We start from the raw sequence: 20675 nt of genomic DNA on the forward strand, positions 1-20675 counted from the left end.
ACTTTTCAAACAGATTATTTGAGGTCCCCAATGCATTATTAAATAAACCTCAAATTTTCACTTCACTCTCAGATTAGTGGGATCTAAAATCTGAGTGACATTATAAATCGTTGTGGGTTTTAGAACTTGAAGGAGGTTAAGTTGCATTATAGAAAATAAAGTTGAATTACAGAAAATAATATATATTTTTTTGAGACAGGGTCTCATATATATAGCCCTGGTTAGCCTGAAACTTACTGTGTAGACCAGGCTAGTCTTGAATTTACCGTGACTGCCTGCCTCGGTCTCCAAAGTGCTAGGATGAAAGGCACATGCCACCATATCTAGCTAGAAAATAAAATTACATATGAACTTTTACCTTCTCCTCTCTTCTCCTTTTCCTCCTCTGATTTGGCTTTGTTGTTCTTGTTTTTGTTGCTCCTTTTGAGATAGAATCTCATGTAATCCATTGTGATCTCAAACTTCTATGTATCCAGAGCTGGTCTTAAACTAATTCTCCTGCCTCTGCTTCCCCAGTGCTGGGATGACAGAAGGTCTGCACAACACAGTTGGCTCAAGTTAGAGTCCTTGTACATCTTATTTTGTAGTCTGATTTGCATGGAAGGGAAAGAGAAAATTTTCTAATACTTTAGGTGAAGCTTTATAAAATGCAAATTATTTGACCAGTCATTCCCATTACATTCTTTAGCTAGCCCGTCGGCTATCAAGATTAACTTTAAAATGTTCATCCAATCTTATGACATATCTTTGTTTTATTAAAAATAAAGATCAGATAGGGGTCTACGTCAATGTTTAACTCTGTGTGTGTGTGTGTGTGTGTGTGTGTGTGTGTGTGTGTGTGTGTGTGTGTGTCTGTGTGTGTGTGTGTGTGTGTGTCCTGAAAACATCAGAGTTCAGGTGCCCCTGGAAGCTTGAGGCATTGGGTCTTCCTAGAGCTGTAGTAACAGGTAGTTGAGTTGCTCAATGTGAGTGCTGGGAACTAAACTCTGGGGTTCTGGAAGAGCAGTAGGAGCACCTAACCACTGAGCCCTCTCTTCAGCCCCCACCCCCATGCTAATTTTTAAGTACTTCTACACAACAAATCCCCCAAATCTTGATTCTATTTTTAGAGATCAAACCAGAGGCTTGGCCCATATCAGAGTAAGCATTCTTTGAGCTACATCCCCAGTCCTATATCACAATGACGCTTATATAGTCACAGAGGTGTATGGACATATAAGCCCAGATCTATTGATCTATTGATCTGGTGGGATGGCTCAGCAGTTAGGAATGCTTTCTATACAAGCCTGACAGACTGTTTGATCCCTGAGACCATGGTGGATGGAGAGGACACATCCTGAAGTGTTGTTCTCTGACTTTCATATGCTCATGTGCGCACATTCAGACTTACATATGAAAGTAAGTAGTGAGAGAATGAAACAAAGGAAGGAAGGGAGGAAAGAGGGAAGGAGAGGAGAAAAAAAGAAAGAAAAAGGGAAGAGGGGAGGGAGGGGAAGAGGAAGAAGGAAGGAAAGAGAAGAAGGGAGGGAGGGAGGGAACGAGGAAGAAGGAAAGAAGGAAAGAAAGACGAAAGGTTCTCGATGGAGTCTAGGCACAAAAGAACTTCCTGTATCTCCACATCACCTAAAGCTTTTTAAGTAGTTTTGGACATTCTCATTCGATTCACTCAGTAACTGTCAGTATAATCGGGTAAAGTAAATACTGTCATCAACTCCAGTTGTGTATATTTCCTCTAAATCAATGTTGTCCAATCAAATTTTAATGTGAAGTTGGGCATGGTAGCACCCATCCGTATTCTAGCACATGGGAGGTGGAGGCAGGGGCAGACAGATCACTGCAATTTCAAGATCAGCCTGGGGTCCACAGCAAGACAAAAAAACCAAGTCAAAGAAATGTACACACATAATTAAAAATAAAATCGTATTGAATTAAACTCCTACATAATGCATTTGGTTCAACAGAGAAGTGATTATTCCAATATAAAAAGATTACTTTTTTTTTTTTTTGAGATAGGGTGGGGCCTAGATCTGCTTTGCTGAGCAGGCTGGTGTCCAACTCACAGAGATGCACCTGTCTCTGCTTTCTGATTAATGTTGGGATTAAAGGCATATACCACCAAGCCCAGCTCTCTTAGAATATCTTTAAAAAAAAATATTCAGGACATAGTCTATATTTAGTTAGTTCAGATTGGCTACATTTCTAGTGCTTATTAGCTGTGTTGTTATCAAACAATAAAGCCAAGTAATTGCAAATTTGTATTTTAAAATTTCAAGACTGGTTTTTTAAAAAGATTTTATATGTGTGGGTATTTTGCCTGCATAGATATGTGCACCATATAACATGTCTGGTGGGATGGATCCCTTAGAACTAGAGTTACAGTTGTGAGCTGCCATGTGGATGATAGAAATTGAACCTGGGTCCTCTAGAGGAGCAGCCAGAACTCTTAACTGTTAAGCTATCTCTTCAGCCCCTTCAAGACTTATTTTTATGATGTTTTGCATGCATGTATGATTTTTTGTGTGTTTTGTGTTTGTGTATGATGGGGAAAGAACATGCATATAGTAATGGGCTATCATATGAGTTTCAGGGACTGAATTCAGGTCAAGCAAGTAGTTTTTACTCACTGAACTATCTTGCCAGGTTCCCAGAAAGTTTCTAACGAGCTTTCATTTTTTTTTTTTTTTTTTTTTGGTTTTTCGAGACAGGGTTTCTCTGTGTAGCTTTGCGCCTTTCCTGGGACTCACTTGGTAGCCCAGCCTGGCCTCGAACTCACAGAGATCCGCCTGGCTCTGCCTCCCGAGTGCTGGGATTAAAGGCGTGTGCCACCACCGCCCGGCGAGCTTTCATTTTTAAAACTTTGTCTTCATATACAATATAGGTTTTGCCGGGCAGCGGTGGCACACACCTTTAATCCCAGCATTCGGGAGGCGGAGCCAGGAGGATCTTTGTGAGTTTGAGGCCAGCCTGGTCTACTGAGATCCAGGACATGCACCAAAACTACACGGAGACACCCTGTCTTGAAAAACCAAAACAAAAACAATATAGGTTTCATGAAAAATGAAAAACCTTGCTTTGTCGACTAGTATTTCTCAAGTGCTACAGCAACATCTAACGATGCTCTATAGTAAATGTTAATTACTTTTTGAGACAGTCTATATAACCATGGCTGTCCTGGAACTCTACGATTAGGCTAGTCTTGAACCTACAGAGATCCACCAGCCTCTACTTCTACCACACCCACCCCTAAATGTTCAATTCTTATTTACTAGAGCTCCTTTAGCTATAGGGTGTAACAACTATTTACAGGTTTTTGGTTGCCGTGAGTGCATGCATGTATATATATCACCCCATGGAGGAAAAAGGACAGGCAACTTGCCAGGGTACTTCTATTTGGCAGTGATCAACTGTTTTTCCTCGGCCAGTGTCCCTCCCTGTGGGTCACAGAAGTGAAGATGCCTGACTACAGGCCTCACACAGTACACAGAAACTGCTACTCTGGTGGCAGTGGGTCAAAGCCAGTGGGAGCAGAAATGGTATATTGCCCCAAGGCACAGAGATAACTTTCAGGAGATTCTGATGGAGTCTAAGATGCCATTCCTTCATAGCTGCTATATGCAAACTTCTGGAAACAACTCAATTACTTAAGTTGTGTACATTTCTGGAAAACATAACAGACTTCAGTTTTCCTTAAGGTCGATTCCTAGACTCTGTCCAAGCTCATAGTACCTGGCACATCATCTAACCAAAATAAAATGTTTATTATTCAAAAAAAAAATTCAATGCTTTTAAAATTCAACATTTTAATAAGAAACAGTTGATACTGATAGTCTGTTGCTCAAAGGAAGGAAAGATGAGAAAAAGAAAAAGAATGGAATATTTACCATATCTGCTTGTATCAAAAAGAAAAGATATGGGAAGGGAAAAGCAAGTTAGTTACTTTGCAGCTGGTATCCATCCATGCACTTTTATTTTTGTAATCATGTTGATTTTGTAAATAAAAACAAAACAATAATTTTCAAAACCCATTTATTTATGAAATCATTAAGTTGACCTGCATAATTTCAACAAGTAAGAGCTTCATTGAAAAAAAAAACTGTGACATATAATTCATTTGTTTTTAAGAAAAGTCTTATTTACACATTGAGGAACAAAGGTTTCTTTTTGTTTTTTTTAATGTAGAACTCAGTAGAACATCCATCAAGCAGTCCTAGCATTCTAAGAACGCTCCAGAAAGGGAAACCCAAAGGGAGCTGCCGTCCTTCTCAATCATACTCAGAGAACCGAATGTGCTGACTGGCTTGTTGAGTCTTGGCCAGTCTAATCTTCTCAGCTTTGGTGATTAACTATAGGGAAAAAAGTAAGAAATTAGAATGTCTTGGACACTCCAAAATGAAAACAAAACAAAACAAAACAAAACAAAACAAAAAACAGTCCCAACCATGAAGTCTTACAATATTAGACTGAATGACGTGGTTTTTAAAAGCCGGGGGTAGAAAGACAAATGGGATCATTATGTTTTACAGAGAACTGGAGTTTTTCATGAAATAGATCTGAAATCTCTGAAACCTCTCTTCCTCCAATTACAGTGCATAACTCAAAATCTTTCAATTGAAATATCTGTCACTCCTCATTGAAGACTCACAATTTAGCATTATATTGTATACCGTCTGGACTTGCTTATTAATTCCTAAGACGAAATGGTATGAGTGAGATTCGATACCTCTAGGCTGTGTATTACTCAGGTTTGCTTTAAAAACTGCTTACTGGCCAGGAATGCTAACGCTTGCCTTTAGTCCCAGCACTCCAAAGGCAGAGGCAGGTGGATCTCTGTGAGTTCAAGGCCAACCTGAGAAACACAGTGGGATCCTGGCTGTCCTGGAACTCGATCAATAGATCAGGCTGGCCTCAAACTCAGAGAGTACTAGGAAAAAAGGCATACGCCACCATGCCCAGTTTATTCATTTATTTTTGAGACCAAGTCTTACAGGGTTTCTCTGTGTAGACTTGGCTGTCCTGGAACTCACTATGGAGACCAACCAGCCTAGCCCTGAACTCCCAAGTGCTGGGAGTAAAAGCATGCATTACTACACTCAGCTAATGTTACAACTCTTTTGTGCTTATTACATCTCCTAAAAGGTTTAAATTTTGCTTTACAAATGAAAAATTATGATTTCAAATAATCTACTATTAAGACCCGTCTTTATTAAAGAAAAATGTACTATATTATATATTATATAAAATAATGTATATATATATATATATATATATATACTTTAAAGGAAGAAGATTTTTTTGAAACACAGAAGACAACAGATTGAAACACTCCCAAAGCAGTTGCTGCTGCTTTTCTGCAGTGGGTCTCTGTAACCCCGGGTAGTCTGAAGGTCACTCTTCTGTCTTCTGAGTAGCTGGGATTGCAGGTACAAACTATTGTACCAGCTTCCTTAACAGAAAAATTATAGCTTAGTTTTATTTTTTCTCTTAAAAATATAGGCTCTAGAGCTAGGGATGTAGCTGAGTTGGTAGAGTTCTTGTCTAGAATATACAAGGGCCCAGGTTTGACATCTAAACACCACATAAGCTTAGGTGGAGGGGCCAACCTACAAGTGCAGTACTCAGGTGGTAAGGGCTGGGTGATCAGAACTGCAATGTCTTTCTCAGCTATACAGTGAGCTTGAGGTGAGCATGAGATACCAGAGACCTTGTCTAAATCAATCAGTCCACGAATCAAATCTTGTGTCATTTATGATTGATAGGAGGTCATAACATAATTAAAATAAAACACTCTTTACAAGTGACAAGAGTAAAATTCAAGATTCCCCAGCACACCAATGATGTTGTTCACAAGTAGGAATTCTGCCTTTACTGGGAAACACACCAGAAATTTTCACTGAAAAGGCCATTTCGAAGCTCATCCAAGCTATTGGGAACTCACAGACTCTAGACTGACAGCTGGGGAGCCTGCATGGGACCACACTAGGCCCTCTAAATATGGGTGACAGTTGCATGGCTTGATGTGTTTGTGGGTCCCCTGGCAATGAGACCAGGACTTACCCCAGGTATACAAACTGGCTTTTTAGAGCCCATTCCCTAAGACAGAATGCCTCACTCAACCTTGATCCAAGGGGAGGGGCTTGTCCCTGCCCTAACTGGGTATGCCAGGCTGTGTTGACTACCCAAGGGAAGTCTTACCCCTGCCAGGGGATGGGGGTAGGATGGGGAAAGTGGGGGAGGGGGAGGAAGAGGGAACAGGGTATGTAAAATTGGTGTGTAAAATGAAAAAAAAAAATTAAATAAAAAAACTATCATTACAAAAAAAAGACCATTTTGATTAAAAACAAAGGCAAATATCTTAAAAAACAAAAACAAAACCATGGGTGGTGAGAGATCCTTTAGGGGTAAAGGCACTTTCTTCAAAGCCTGATAACCACAGTTCCATCATTAGGACCCACATGGTAGAGGGTGAGAACTGATTCTAGCAAGCTGTCCTTTAATTACCAAATGCATGCTGTGGTACATGCACATCCACATGAAATCTAAAAATATAATTTAAAAAATCACAGAATATTTAAACAACTGAAGAGAAGAAATAAAAGCTTTATTTTGGGGCTGAGAATGGCACTGTAAGGCCTTGGTTTTGATTCCTGACTTATCCTGACTCCCCTTTGGCAGATCCTTCCTTAAGTTCCCAATCCTGTGAGAGCTCATTTCCATGTGCCTCATTTTCACATGTAAATCTCTCTGTAGAGTAAACATACTCTGCACTGATTTACTTTTCTACTTTCAGTCCTAAAACTGAACAGGGATGCGGTCCAGACAATGTGTCCTACCGCATAGCATGAAACGAAGAAGAACTGTGAGGTTTTAAGTGGTTTTCTCCACTCAGGGCGCACCAGTCTCTACTGTGGAAACTGAGCTGTTGCATCAGGAAGGAATCATGCCAGAATCACTGAAATTCTGCCCTTGGTTTCCATACATCTACCTCCCATTCCTTTAGCCTAGAAGGCTGTGCTTCTGAACTCTCAAGTGAATGTAAAGCTACCTGGTTTAGTTTTCTGTGCCGCACTGGTAATGTTTATAGCAAGCTAAGGAAGAATAAGGGGATTTGTTATCCATGACTATTATTCTACTTGCAGGAAAGGGGCTAACACATTCAGAGAGTATTAGCAAGCTCCAGCAGATAGCTCAGCAGTGGAGCACTTACTTAATCTCTTCCAGCACCAGAAAACAACAACAAGGACAAGTGAGATTGGCAAACAAGTTAGCTGAGGTTCATTTTCTTCAAACAAACTTCCAACACCATTTACTTGGTGTGGAAGATCCATTGCATTTCACTCCATGAAATCTGCTGGCTTCAGCTGTTCCTACCTGGATCATAACAACAACAACCCTGATAACGAAGCATGTGAAAACTGGACAATGAGGAATGTAAATTGTTGTTGTTCTAGTTTAATTTTATAAAATACCCTGGAAATGTTTATTTCTTTGCCTGAGACCAAGATGAATCTTGATAAATTTCTAAAACAAAAAATAAATTGTTGTAATTACTAGTTAAAAAAAGTATAGACAATTTAAACAAAACTTCACACCAATTAGAAGAACAAATATTACTGGCCTGATTACAGTTCATTTATCTGTTCTGGATTACTGACTTTAACATCTTACCATCTCAAACAAGCTTTGAAATTAACACCTCCAAGACTAGAAAGAGCCTTGAGAAAGGAAGGGGGCCTCCCCATCTCAGCAAGATCAGGCTCCATTCAAGAAAAAAAAAATTCACAAAGAGCAATAGTCGCAAACATCCCTGTCAATCATCATAAATGCCAAAGGAGCACTGATGAAACATACACCAAGCCAATAAGCACAAAACATTTGAGTCAGGGCTTTCAAAGTTCTTAACAGGTTGTTCGAAGCATTTTGCCTAAACAATATTTAAAAGGGTAAAAATCTGTTTTCAAAGAATAAATGGCATTCTTGGTGAGAAGTTATATGAATATCATAGAAATAAAATTGTTGAATGAGTTTGTTTTAATTATTTTGGTTTGCTTGTACCACTTACTGATTATCAGAAAAATAATAAGTTTTAATAACAACAATAGTAATAATTCTCATTGTCACTGGGAACCTGATACATTAAGTCTCTCAATCCTATCTGCAAAAAACCATCTTTCTAAGGGAATCATGCCCAAACTACAAAACACAGCAGCTCCAAATCAAGACTGAGTCTGTTTAACATGCACTACTGCTTCAAAGCACAGAAAACTCTAAATTACAATTATGGATGCCTGTGAGTGAACGATTTTAATTTCACCCATTTTGAAGCCAGGAGAATCTGTATTCTTTCTCAGTTTGAAACAGTACTCTAACAGGAAAGCCAAAGTGAAAAGGTGTCCTCATTTATTGCTGTCAGAAGATGCATTTAACTCTGTCCTTACCTTCTCCGTGCCTCTTTTCTTCTCCCGAGGTTGATTAAGTTTGGCCTGTCTATCTACCAAAATCTTCTGCCAGTACCTCTGCTCGTGATCACCTTAAAAACAAACAATAGCTCTGATCAATGAATATAAGGATATACATTCTAATCTCACCAGCAGAGAATGTTTGGGAGGAAGAAAGCTACTTCCATTAGTCCAACGAAGAACAAATAGAAAAATTACCTACAATAACAACTGTTTATTAAAAAAAAAAAAACAAATTAGGTTTACCAGAAAGGACCTCGAGGTTCCAACAGTGCTTCTTTCTAATTTCAGTCTGTGCATTCATTACCGCCTGAGCATCCTCGGGAGTTTTGAACCGGGCATGGCATTCAGTATCTCCTTCTAGCAAATCAACGTAAACAACTTCTGAGATTGTGGCCAAAATATCCTACATGGTAAAGTATAAAGACTTAAAATCAACACACAAGATGTCTCACAATAAATGAATGTACCCACAAAGGTTGTCAAATGTATTACATCAATAAGCTACTCTGTAGTTGATGGGTAAATACATAAAACACTTCTAAAATACACAGAAAAACTCTTAAAAAAAGATTTGGACAAAAATGAGAAGCAATCTAACAACTCATCAAAAATTATTTTCCCTCACTCTCTTGGAAGTCTATCCTTAAAAGATGAACTTACATGGGGACCAGCTAAAGGCAAGGTTTGTAGAGGGGAATATAAATGACCCTTCTCCCAGCAACCTGGCTGTAGGCTAGTACAAGAAAGATTAAAAAGAAAGGGCTTGAGAAGTTTATTTTCACTCACCTATACAATACCATGTTTGACTTAGAGCACATGGAACCATCTTTCAACATTTTACAAAAACCAACAGGAATCTTAGGGTTCTTGGGTAGATTTACTGGAACACAGCTGACAGCTCTCAGTTTTCGATAAAATACCTAAGTAACCCTTTCTAAGTAACCCTTTTGATAAGTAACCCCTTCTAAGCAAGCTGAGGTCCCCAACAAGGGGGACAGTTTTACCTATAATGCCCCACTGTGAAGACTAATTAAGAAGATTCTTGCATTCTTAATCTATTTTTTTCTCACAGCAGGTTCTCTACAGAACATAATGCATTTATGCAGGAATGTTACAGTAAACTCAGTTGTCAAATTTCATTCATTAAAGCCAAAGAAATAAATAGATTTCCAACTGGAAAGAAACTCTAGTTTAGACCAGAATTTTCTAGACACAGGAACTCAAATTATTTTAATGTAATGACTTTCCAGAGCCATAGAAGGAATTGAATCTGAAAATATTATTTCATTGTAGAATAAAAAGTTTATTAGTTAACAGTAAAGGATAATAGGGATTTGCAAGTTTTTGGACGACAGAAACTAGTCTTAACTCACCCTTAGCACACAATATACTGTGATAAAAGAACACCCTTAGTGAAATAAAAAGAACTGGAGAGAATTGTACCTGAGAAGTCCTCAAAGGTTTTATCTAGTTAATCAGATGAACTAGGATACATAGTAAGAGATCAATCTGTATTAAGTTGATGAAATTGTGATGTATTCTCTGGTAGTGCTAAGATAGTTTAGAGTACCACAGTTCAAAAGATATTTACTATATTATATCCACTATAAAGTCAGGCTAATCTACTCATGTAAAATTCATATAATGACATATCTGTCTGGTAATCAGTAATAAGAGCACACACAGATTACAGGAAAAAAAAAACAAAAAAACTATTTCACTGTATTTTTCAATTAAAAAATGTAATTGGTACAGTTCTATAGAAAATAATGTAACAACATAATGTATAGTATTAAATGTCCTAAGATGCGAAAAAGTAATTTATTTTATACAGTATGAAATAAAGTGGCTAGGCTGGGAAGTAGAAACAGCAGAGTATCTGGCCTGGGCCAAATAATGAGTTAAGACAGCCTGTGCTACAACAAAAAACTTGTCTCAGAAAAACAACAAAAGGAATGATCATTTGGAAATCTTAGTCCTGGTTGATGAATATAAATCCATAAATACAGCAGGTGGTTACAACTTTCAAATAATCACTGAGCAAGTATATTATGAAATACATTTTTAAAAAATGATGGCACCAAATGTCTTTTTAGAACTCTTACAACTGAAAAAACTCTTTCAGAGCATAATACTGAATACATATTATTTCACCAACTGCAATTTAGAGTCTCTGCACTCTTCTTCTCTGAACTACACAGCAGCCAGCTATTAGTGACTCAGTAAGAAAAGGCAGTCAGACTGTTCGATGGGCCTCTCATTTCCTGAAGAATCAAGAGTTATCAGAGTTACCATGGATTCAAACTCTACAAGTAGTTTATCAGAGAGGTACAAATTCTAACTAGACTTGTTTTGTTTTCCATATTATTTTAAAAACGTTTCACACAGGGATCATAAACATTACCCTGACTTGCTTCCTGCCAGGTAGAGGCTCTGTGCTCGTGATCTTCACAATAACTCCGTTCACGAACTGTGGACCTTGTGCACTGGCCTTCCCCTGGGTGCAGCACTCTGGAGGGCCAACTGCTGATGTGAGAAGGAAAAGGCCAGAGGTCACTTTCACACCCCTGACATTTAACATGAGGAGCACTATCCTACAACAGCAGCAGTGATTTCTCAGGCTAATTTAAATAGCTTAGAATTGTGCATTTTAAATTAAGACTAATGCATTACACTGCCCATTTGGAAATTAACATGAAATAAAAGCATTATTGTCCTGAACAAAAGAATAAAACTCGAATAAAGGGGAACGGGGTTGGGGAGGCTGTGGCTGGGATGTAAAATAAATAGATGAATTAAATAAATAAATTTCTAACTAAACAATCTTTACTAATGTTACTATCAATAAGACCAATTCTTTAATATGTTCGTGTTCAGGGTTCATCTTCCACTGAAACTGCAGTCTTTACTGCCATGTCCAGGCAGTCATGAGGAAACTCGTGGTAATGAAGAGGGTAAGCAGGCTGTTAAAGGTCTACTGTTGAATATCAACACTGCAATTTCTTCTTTTCTTTAACCAGAGTCTCCAGTGCATCCCGACATTAATGCTGTGTAGTGAGCCTCACCTTTCCCATTATTCACTCCAGACTCAGCAGCCGCGGCACAGTCTGTTTCCATTTCTGACTCCAATTTTATCTGAGATATCGTTTTTTTCAGAGAAGCCATGCTGGCTTTCTGCAGCGCCAAGTACTCTTTTTTCAAATCCATCCACTCAGTTCTGTAAAACAAAAAACTGAGCGACTGAAAGAGTGACAAGATGACTCAAGGAGAAACCCGAAGTTGAACTAAAGATAGAAATTCCCAGTCTTTCCAACTTTCCTTTCTTTTAAAAGCATACACTTACTTAGTTTTTAGGCCGTAAATCTATCTAGTAAACATACAAATAAAGTTCTTTTTCATTAACATTCAGGTAAAATGCTTTAATCTTCCAGTTAAGTTCCTAATGTGTTTTTAAAATTTTTTAATTGTAAAAGCAAAATTTTGAGTTACTTCCTCAAAGTAACATTCACTAAATTAGGCAACTGTGGAGACAAGTGAGAGACTAAAATTCAAAGATTTGTTAAATTGCTTCCAATTTGAGAGATAACATTCCTTAGGATTTACTTAAATCAAAAGGAATTTCTAAGAAGAAAAAAAACACCCCATGGAAGCAATTTATTTATTTACATCCATTTACCATGTAGATGTCTCTTCAAACAGCCAAGGCTCCTCCAGAGAGCAGCACAATGCCTCTCCTGGCTCTGTGGGAGTGCTCATTGTTACCCTAATCTATGCCATCAAACAAGCAGATAGGAGATTTTTTTTTAAAGAGAAGGATATCTTGTGGTAATGGTTTTAGCAGTTAACATTGACATCTGTTTACTTCAAAAAAAAAAAAAAAATCCAGAGCTACCCAGGATCCCCAGGACCTACTTTCCCTGAGAGCTGATGCATTAAAATAACAAAGGCTCTTGTAATGATTCTCTGAGATAGAAAGCCAAAAGGAATTCAGGAGTTAGGAGTAGTATAAATAGAAGTGTTCGGAAGTCACTGGCTTTCACCCTCCAAGCAGAGAAGGAGATTCTTTGGGGCCAGCTCACAAAGGTAAGCTATCTCTGTGACCTGTGTCGTTTCTTTTCTCTCTGGTTGTGCCTGTCTTTTTAAACAAGTTGCCTTCTGGGTGGGTTCCCTTCCACTTTAACATGGGAGTGCTTTCTGTGTCACGTAAAAAGAGTAAGTGCTTCCATGTTTTAGTAGAAGTGAATTCAGTGTACACCTGGAGTGGATAAGCTAACAACTACTAAGTATGAAGGAGTCCCCTCTGCTTTAACATGGGGACACCTGCTGTGTCAGACAAAAGTAAGTGCTTCCATGTTTGAGTGGAGGTGTCTCAAACCATTCGGCATGCTCTTCTTAATTTAAAAATGTTGCAGGTTAAGAAGCAGAACTTGGCAACTATAAAGACTGGGTTCCCCATCACTTAAACGTGGATGTACTTGCTTTGGAACTAAGAAAGTAAGTGCTTCCATGTTTTGGTGATGGTGAGTTTTCCTTTTCCATTCTCGGGCCTCTTAAGAATTTCGCTGATACCTGTTGAAGGGGCCTCCTTTCTTTAACATGGAGGCACTTGCTGTAAGTTTATAAAAATAAGTGCTCCATGTTTCAGTGTGGTGGCTCCTGCTTATCTTCACTTTCTACTGCAAATGGACTGTAAGCCATCACTGTTGCTAATATGCAACTCTGTTGACTAGAGATTGGAATTGCACTTTAGCAATGGTGATGGACTGACTGCCACGGAGAACGGACGTACTTACTTGGACAACACTCTCAACGGTATAACCTCTTCTCCCATTTTATGTCTCTCCTTATGTTTTTTCTTATGCTTCCTCTTCACTTTCAGGAGTGAGTCACCTTTTGTGTCTCCAGTCTCTTTCTCCTCTTCTGTAGAGCAGAATTCTAAGTCTAGAAAAAACATTCTCTTAAGACAAGTTGTGGTTGGGAAACAGCTAAAAAGTCTGCACTATCTAATCCTAACACAGTACCTCTGCTTTCCTTGGAGACTTCAGAAGCAGCTTCGCTAAGGCCATCCTTCTGAGTCCTTTTCTTGGTTTTTGGCCTGGGGGGGAGGCAGTCTTCGTCCTCAGCGCTGCTTCGCTCCCTCTTCCCTGTTCTGACTTCAGGTAAGACGGATGCCTCGACCTTGTCTCGTTTCCTCTTTTTCTTTGCAGGTTGCTTTGGAACGTCAGGAATCTCTGCTTCAGAGCCTTCTTCGGAGGCCGTCCTTGGTCTCTTAGCTTTGCACACATCCGTGCTACCGGTGTCTATACTTAACTCTTTGGCCTGCACACTGTCTTCCTTCTTTAGTCTGCCTTTCTTCTTCTTCTTCTTTTTCTTCTCTTCTGTAACAACAATGTTGGAAAATGTTTATTTCTCTATGAATTCAGTATGTACCTCCTGTGTCTTAGGTACTCACCAGCTACTCTTAAGGAAGGGATGGGTTTGTTTTTAACTGTCTTGGGAAATATGCCAGGTTTTCTTGGTGCTTCTTCGGGTGGGTTGTTAAGAAACTGAAAAACAGCATCAAAAAATGATTGCAAGAAAAAATGTATTCATACTAATCCCGTGTTTTCTCTTTTTTTTTTCCCAAGGTCACACAGACCGTACCTCAATGGCTTTTGCTGCTTGTTCTTTCGTTTCAAACTCCACAAAGGCAAATCCCTTGGGATCCCCTGTAGACTTGTAATGTGGAATACTTATGTAAACCACATTGCCACATTTCCCAAATACTCTTTCAATCCAGCTATGAGTAACATTTTTGGGGAGTAACTCCTGGATAAATCAAAAGTGATATGAACTCAGTTTAAGCATTCTTTAAATTCCTACATTTTATCAATAAATGGAAACTAGAATCAAATTTGTGTATTTTCTTACCACATACACGGTGCGTTCCTCCTCATCCTTTGGCCTCTCACCTAGGGGCTTTTTTCTCCGGATTTTGGTTCCCTCTAAGTCCAACTTTAAAGAAAAAATTGAGGTTTAAAAGTACAGTTAATAATTAATTTGGTGTGATTAATTTGTAATGAAAAAACTTTACCTCTACCACAGATGAGCTTTTCAATGCTCTTGCTATTAGCTTCCCATCAGTGGTTAACTTCTTCATTTTGTTAAAAGATACCAGAAGAGAGATGTCCACATCTAGTTGAAATGCAGAAGGTGGTAAGATGTTAGCTTTTAAAAGTGGTGTGTGTTTGTGTTACTGAGCAATCTCTGCTTGTGATTTTAAATAAAATGCAGGCAGGCACTGGCCCCATAAACATGGATACCCATAGTAATTTTCTTAATGTGCATTGGTCCCTTGGAATTGGACAGTTATGAAGTGTTTGTTATGTGAGTGCTTGCAATTGAACCCAGGTCCATCTCTCTAGCCCCCCTAAAAAAAAAAGAAATGGGAGTTTAAGAGGAAGGAAACTTACATCCATCTCTAGATTTTTCAATTTGCTCGCGAAGAAACCTGTCCTTGTGAAGGTTTGCATCCCCAAACCAGAAGTCTACCTGCTTGGCAATATCTGCAAGCACCTGTTTAACCCTTGAGCGTTTCTTTTTTTCTTCTTTTCTCTTCTCAGTGCTTTCTTCCATAGTTTTTTTATTTTCAGTTTCCATTCTGTAAGTTAATATAGAAATGTACATATTACCCTTGAAGCCACAACCTTTCTGGACAAGAGGAACTCAGTGGCCCACTGTGTATATTATATATACATGGTATACACAGTATACATCTTCACAAGTATATGTACATATGCATATAATGTATGCCTCTGTTGCCTGAGCCTTCCTGCTGCCAGACTTAAAGCAGAAATAAATGTGTTTCCAAGGAGCAAGACCTTGATGCATCTCGCTCAACCAGTCAACTTTTGGCATTTTTAAAGCATGTTATAAAGCTGGTCAAGCACCAATTTTGAAAGTATAGAGAAAGCATAGAAAAAGATGTTGTATACAAGTATACAACATCTGGCAAAACAGTAAGGTGGATAACCAGGGGCCTCATAGATTTCATTCCTACCATTCTAGTGGAACTCTATTACTAGAGCTCAATGTCTGCTTGAGCCCAGTGCTTACCTGACCTCCCAGCAGCACTTACAGTCACAAATTCCTTCATTGTAGATCTTTTCTTCATAAAGTTTTAAAGAGTTTCCCTCTTCTAGTTTCTTCTACTGTGTTTTACCTTAATACGTTGTCTATGACTAGACTCATATCTTGGATCTTGGCCTCTGTTCTTGACTCAACCTTTCTGAGGGTCCTGCTAATCAGTATTGGGCTATATATATACCTCACAAACCATATTCTCTCATTAGTTCCACATTCCAATAGTCAATTGTACTTGACATCTCCATTTGTTCATTTAGAGGGTATCTTAAACTTAACATGATAAAAACAGAATTCTAAATTTATTTTTTAAAGATTTATTTATTGTGTATACAGTGTTCTGTCTGCATATATGCCCGCAAGCCAGAAGAGGGCACCAGATCTCAATACAGATGGTTGTGAACCACCATGTAGTTGCTGGGAATTGAACCCAGGACCTCTGGAAGAACAAGCAGTGCTCGTAACCTCTGAGCCATCTCTCCTGCCCCAAGTTCTAAAATTTTAACAGATTTTTATCACATTGAGAAATACCAACTACAAGGCAGAGAGTAAGATTAGAAAGTAGTCTCAATTCCTCCCACTGTACAGTCAATTCATTAGCAGTTGTACTAGCACTGGCTTTAAAATATAGCCTGAACATTAACACTTCTCATTCTAATAAACCACTCAACTCCAAGTTATTATCACGTCTCACTTAACTATCCAAGATCTTCCTTAATAGTTTACTTGCTTCTACTACTGCTTTCTTATAATCCATTTTCTGCATAGGCTAATAATCACTGAAATATGTAAATCAGGACAATTCTTTGTACAAACACTCCCAAAGACTTAACACATTCAGCACAGAGTCCAAAGACCTTACAGTGGTTTACTAGGTCCTATATAATCTGACCTGGACACATTTCTCCAACTTTATCTTCCACAACTCTTTCAGCAAGCTTATAACATGTCCACCCCTAAGTTCCTTAAATATGCTAAAGCCATTTCTGTCTGCAGGCCTTTGTTCTTTCTGCTGTCTCTTTCCCCAACACCTGTATAGTTTAATATTCACCCAGATCTGTGAATGTCACTGTCTCAAAGAGGCCTTTTCTTTCATCCAACCTAAAATAGTACCCTTGATGTCAAAGTAAACTATACTCCAAACTTTTCTTTCTATGCTCATCACTCTCTGGAATTAAGAGCTGTCTATCTACCCCACTATAATCTAAATATAGAGAGGCAGAGGCTTCAATTTGGTCACTACATATTTGTGAAGTGGTTAGATATATTTAAAAGTACCCAGAGCTGGGCATGGTTGTATACATCTAAATCCCAGCACTCATGAGGTACTGGCAAGTAGACCTCTGTGAGTCTGAAGCCAGCCTTGTTTGTATCACGAAAATATGGCATTAAGCATTTCAAATTCTTTTCTAAGGCGGTAAGGTATAAATATAAACATAGACTACAACAATCACACAGCAGGCTCTACTGCTAACAGTTACTTAGAAAGGGCAGACTTCAAACTATACAGTTCTCTTCCATTAAAGCCAACAGTCCAAGGCAGTGGTTCTCAACCTGTGGGTCGAGACCTATTCCAGGTCCCATATCAAACAGAAGTTTACATTACAATTCAGAACAGTAGCAAAATTAGTTATGAAATTGCAACAAAATAGTTTTATGGTTGAGGTTACCACATCATGAGAAACTGCATTAAAGGGTCGCAGCATTAGGAAGGTTGAGAAGCACTGATCTAAATAAGGCATACTGGAATCTCTATAGCCACACTATCTACATCTACTAGATCTAAAGCAGGGTAGACAGAAGAGTAGAAACACAGAATGTGGGGCTGGAGAGATGGCCTAGCGGTTAAGAGCACTGACTGTTCTTCCACTGGACCCTGGCTCAATTCCCAGCACCCACATGGCAGCTCAAGACTGTAACTCCAGTTCCAGGGGACAGACACCCTTACACAGGCAAAACAACAATGCATAATAAATAAATAAATAAATAAATAAATAAATAAATAAGAACAACCACAGAATGCCACAGTTATCAGTCCACTCTCTTAGCTTACAGGCCCTCCTTCCTGTTTCTCTTAAGGGTTACTTTTGTAGCTTAGCATATTCCAGCTCAGAATGATAAAATACATCTTCAATTTAGAACATGATACAGATTAAACAGAAAGTCACATAAACTATAGAACAATTTAGCCTCCTTACACTGGGCCTGAAGAGACCAGTTAGTGACATGGCAATACCTGGGTTACAGAGACCCTACACTTCACCCTCTTCTGTCTGTCTCCCTCATGCTGACGGTCTTCCATATCCTAGGCCAATATCCAACCACTGAACTACTCCTCAGTCCTTGCTATACTCTCAATGCTATTTGTAATTTCCCAGGGTTCTATAATAACATTCCAAAGGAAATTTATCCTTTCCTTCCAAAGCCCATTTACCCTCACTAACACTGTAACCCACAAATTTGATCAAGCAAGCCTGTATGTGCTTTGAGTAAGTTTCCTCATCTCTGTGGTTCATAAAATGTGGATACAAATCTTATCTATATAATAGAGTTACTGTGAAGATTAATTAGAAAAAATGTAATTTCAACACTTAAAAATGCTGCGGTGGAGAGGTCTGCAGAGATAGCATAGTGGTTAGGAACACTCACTGCTCATGAGGACACAGGTTCAGTTCCTAGAAGTCAAAGCTCACAAGCTCCTATAACTCTAGTTCTAGGGGATCCAAATCATTCTTCTGACCTCTGTGGGCATGTGGTACACATGCATACATTCAGACACATATATACTTAAGTTAAAAAAAGATTCTCAAAACAAAACCAGCTGCTCTGGAGAACATAATACGTAGCCATGTTATTCTTTACCAACTGGTCACTAAATCCTACCAATTTGATCTTTGAAATGGCTCTCATCCCCCTTTAGTGTTTTCCACAATTGTCATTAGAATATGATAAGTTTATAGCATGCTCTAGAAGTCATCTATCCTTTACAGAAGGCTATGTGTCACCTGCCCATAACATTGATATGGTTTGTGAAGTTTATTTCTCAACTTGCAACATTAGTAATTCCTTATCATTTTTCCTGTGGTGTCCTAAGTATTAAAATACTGCTAAATGGGCGTGGTGACACACAACTTTAATCCTAGCACTCAGGAGGTGGATCTCTGAGTCCAAAGCCAACCTGCTCTTCAGAGCAAGTTCCAGGACAGCTAGAAACACCCTTTCCACAAACAAACAAACAAACATGGTCTTGGAACAAAGAATAAAAAAATACTGTGAAACAATGCCAGTCACTTTATATACACTGTTCTAAATCTTTACAATCCTACTATGTAGTTTCTTTCAACTTTTTTTTTTTTTTTTTTTTTTAGGTTTTTCGAGACAGGGTTTCTCTGTGCAGCTTTGCGCCTTTCCTGGATCTCGCTCATCTAGACCAGGCTGGCCTTGAACTCACAAAGATCCGCCTGCCTCTGCCTCCCAAGTGCTGGGATTAAAGGCGTGCGCCACCACCGCCCGGCAACTTTTTAAAAGGAGGACAAAAGGTTATGGAATTTAGTCAAACCTAGCTAGGTAAGCAAACCATTGATATGTTTGAATGTTATATTGCCTATCTTTTAGTAGAAGCTTCTACAGTTTGTCACTATTCATATTATATCCTGATCGAGGAATTCTTTATCTGAAGTCCATGACACTTCAGGTGAATTTCAAGAAATCTTAGGAATCCATGAGATGGCTAGAAGATAAATTTTAAAGAAAAGGTAAAATCATGCTTGTACAAATACAAAATGAATATGGCAAAACTAAGTGCTACAAATCCATTTAAAGGAGCAAAGACCAGATCAGTATGCCATAGAAAGTTGAAATGAATGTTAACAGACATTGGTCAGGGCAATAACTAATTACGTCTTATTCGGGCAAACACGATTTCCATCTTTTACGCTTTTCTACAAGTTACAAAGTTGTAACGTTGTTCAAAGACAGTGAATGTCATAGATAATCTGGTAGTGAACTATACTAGATGTAAAGTAAAAAATTTTTTTCCCAATTTCAAAGTCACAGCTTTTGCTTGTAAAATCATACGCAAAATGTTTCCGTGGGTCCATGTAAAATTTCCAAAGAAACTTGGCCATGACATTTTTCAGGTTATGAACAAAAAGAAGTGTACCCAAAAGATTGAGAACCAAAGTTTGGTCATGGCAAGACAATATTGAAAGGTAGCAAAGCACTTAGTGGCCTGGATCTTTGCTCCCGAAGAACCTTCTAGTGTAAATACCCTTTATAAACCCATTCGACTTCCCACCACCGCCCTGCTTCGAAGGACTACTAAATGTAGTCTTCTTGAGGGCTTCCAGTCTCAGCGAACTGTCCACTCTTAATTTTCCTTAGCTCCTCATAAACGCACTCGGAACTTAATACTCATCACTTATTGTTAGCTCCTTCTTAAAACGTATTTTCTATAGGAGGCTAAAAGGACGAACGGCTTGCAAAAGAAAAGACAATTTTAGAATGCGAGTCCTCACAACTGCTGTCCTTTGGAAGGCGAAGCTCATCCCCAACCTGCCTAGCTCCCACAGCTCCACTCAGCAACTGCACTTCCGCAAGGACACCCTCCCAGAAGCCGGGCGTGCCCCCAAACTCCCAACACTAAGCTCGGCTCGCCCCCTCTGTCCTAAGAGTGGAACTGCAAGCGCGGCCAGAGAACTGCGCGTGCGCACAGAGTAGCCAAGCCAACGGACTGGCGGTGAGGGGGGCGGGGTGGGTCGGACCACAGCTAGGAAGGTGGACCTCAGGAGACCGGACTCAGAGTTTACACTTCGCCGGGTCTGAGCGGCTCTGCAAGAGGCCATCTGCGACTTACTCTGCTCGCGTCCCCAAATCCACGCTCAGCGACTGCCTTCTTCCACGCTTTCTGTCCCCCAAGCCTTCGAGTCGGCGTAAATTCGCGTCATCCGACGAGCGACGCGCTTCGTCTCAGCCCGCTGTGGAAAGCAGGGTCCGAGCCGCGGCTTCCGTGTGACGTCATAGGCGGCGCCTCTCGGGGGGCGGGATCGAAGGGGGCGGAGCCAGGCGGGGAGCGCGCTTCGATGTGGAATTCCA

General features: G+C 39.3%; 1 protein-coding gene across 5 annotated transcripts; it reads right to left on the minus strand.

The window, feature by feature from the left end:
• Positions 1-4009: 4009 nt before the first annotated feature.
• Positions 4010-20593, minus strand: Larp7 (La ribonucleoprotein 7, transcriptional regulator). 5 transcript variants are annotated; one of them, XM_052731109.1, is made up of 13 exons: positions 20437-20593; positions 14912-15099; positions 14533-14633; positions 14370-14453; positions 14103-14267; positions 13912-14005; positions 13481-13837; positions 13253-13400; positions 11525-11676; positions 10864-10985; positions 8703-8862; positions 8436-8527; positions 4010-4343 (listed from the first exon to the last, which is right to left on the minus strand). In XM_052731109.1, the coding sequence occupies exons 2-13, from the start codon at positions 15096-15098 to the stop codon at positions 4263-4265; spliced, it is 1743 nt and encodes a 580-aa protein (XP_052587069.1). In that variant the 5' UTR covers position 15099; positions 20437-20593; the 3' UTR covers positions 4010-4262. The 5 variants fall into 5 exon arrangements, 4 of the variants coding, with proteins under 4 accessions (XP_052587069.1, XP_052587070.1, XP_052587071.1 ...); XM_052731110.1 differs by lacking the exon at positions 20437-20593 and adding an exon at positions 20099-20379; XM_052731111.1 differs by lacking the exon at positions 20437-20593 and adding an exon at positions 15555-18899 and having other exon boundaries at positions 10864-10982.
• Between the last annotated feature and the right edge of the window lie 82 nt (positions 20594-20675).

The sequence above is a fragment of the Peromyscus californicus genome, unplaced genomic scaffold, assembly GCF_007827085.1.
Source record: "Peromyscus californicus insignis strain IS unplaced genomic scaffold, ASM782708v3 Scaffold_9__1_contigs__length_137607984, whole genome shotgun sequence".
Taxonomy (NCBI): domain Eukaryota; kingdom Metazoa; phylum Chordata; class Mammalia; order Rodentia; family Cricetidae; genus Peromyscus; species Peromyscus californicus.

Bases quoted from the DNA above. Each gene is read 5' to 3' on its own strand.
- Larp7 (XM_052731109.1), bottom strand. From the start codon at position 15,098: ATGGAAACTGAAAATAAAAAAACTATGGAAGAAAGCACTGAGAAGAGA. The intron at 10,986-11,524 runs GTGAGGCTCACT...TTCTCACATCAG, and splicing joins TGGAGTGAATAATGGGAAAG to CAGTTGGCCCTCCAGAGTGC. The intron at 8,528-8,702 runs GTAAACCTAATT...TTTGTTTTTAAG, and splicing joins GAACCTCGAGGTCCTTTCTG to GTGATCACGAGCAGAGGTAC.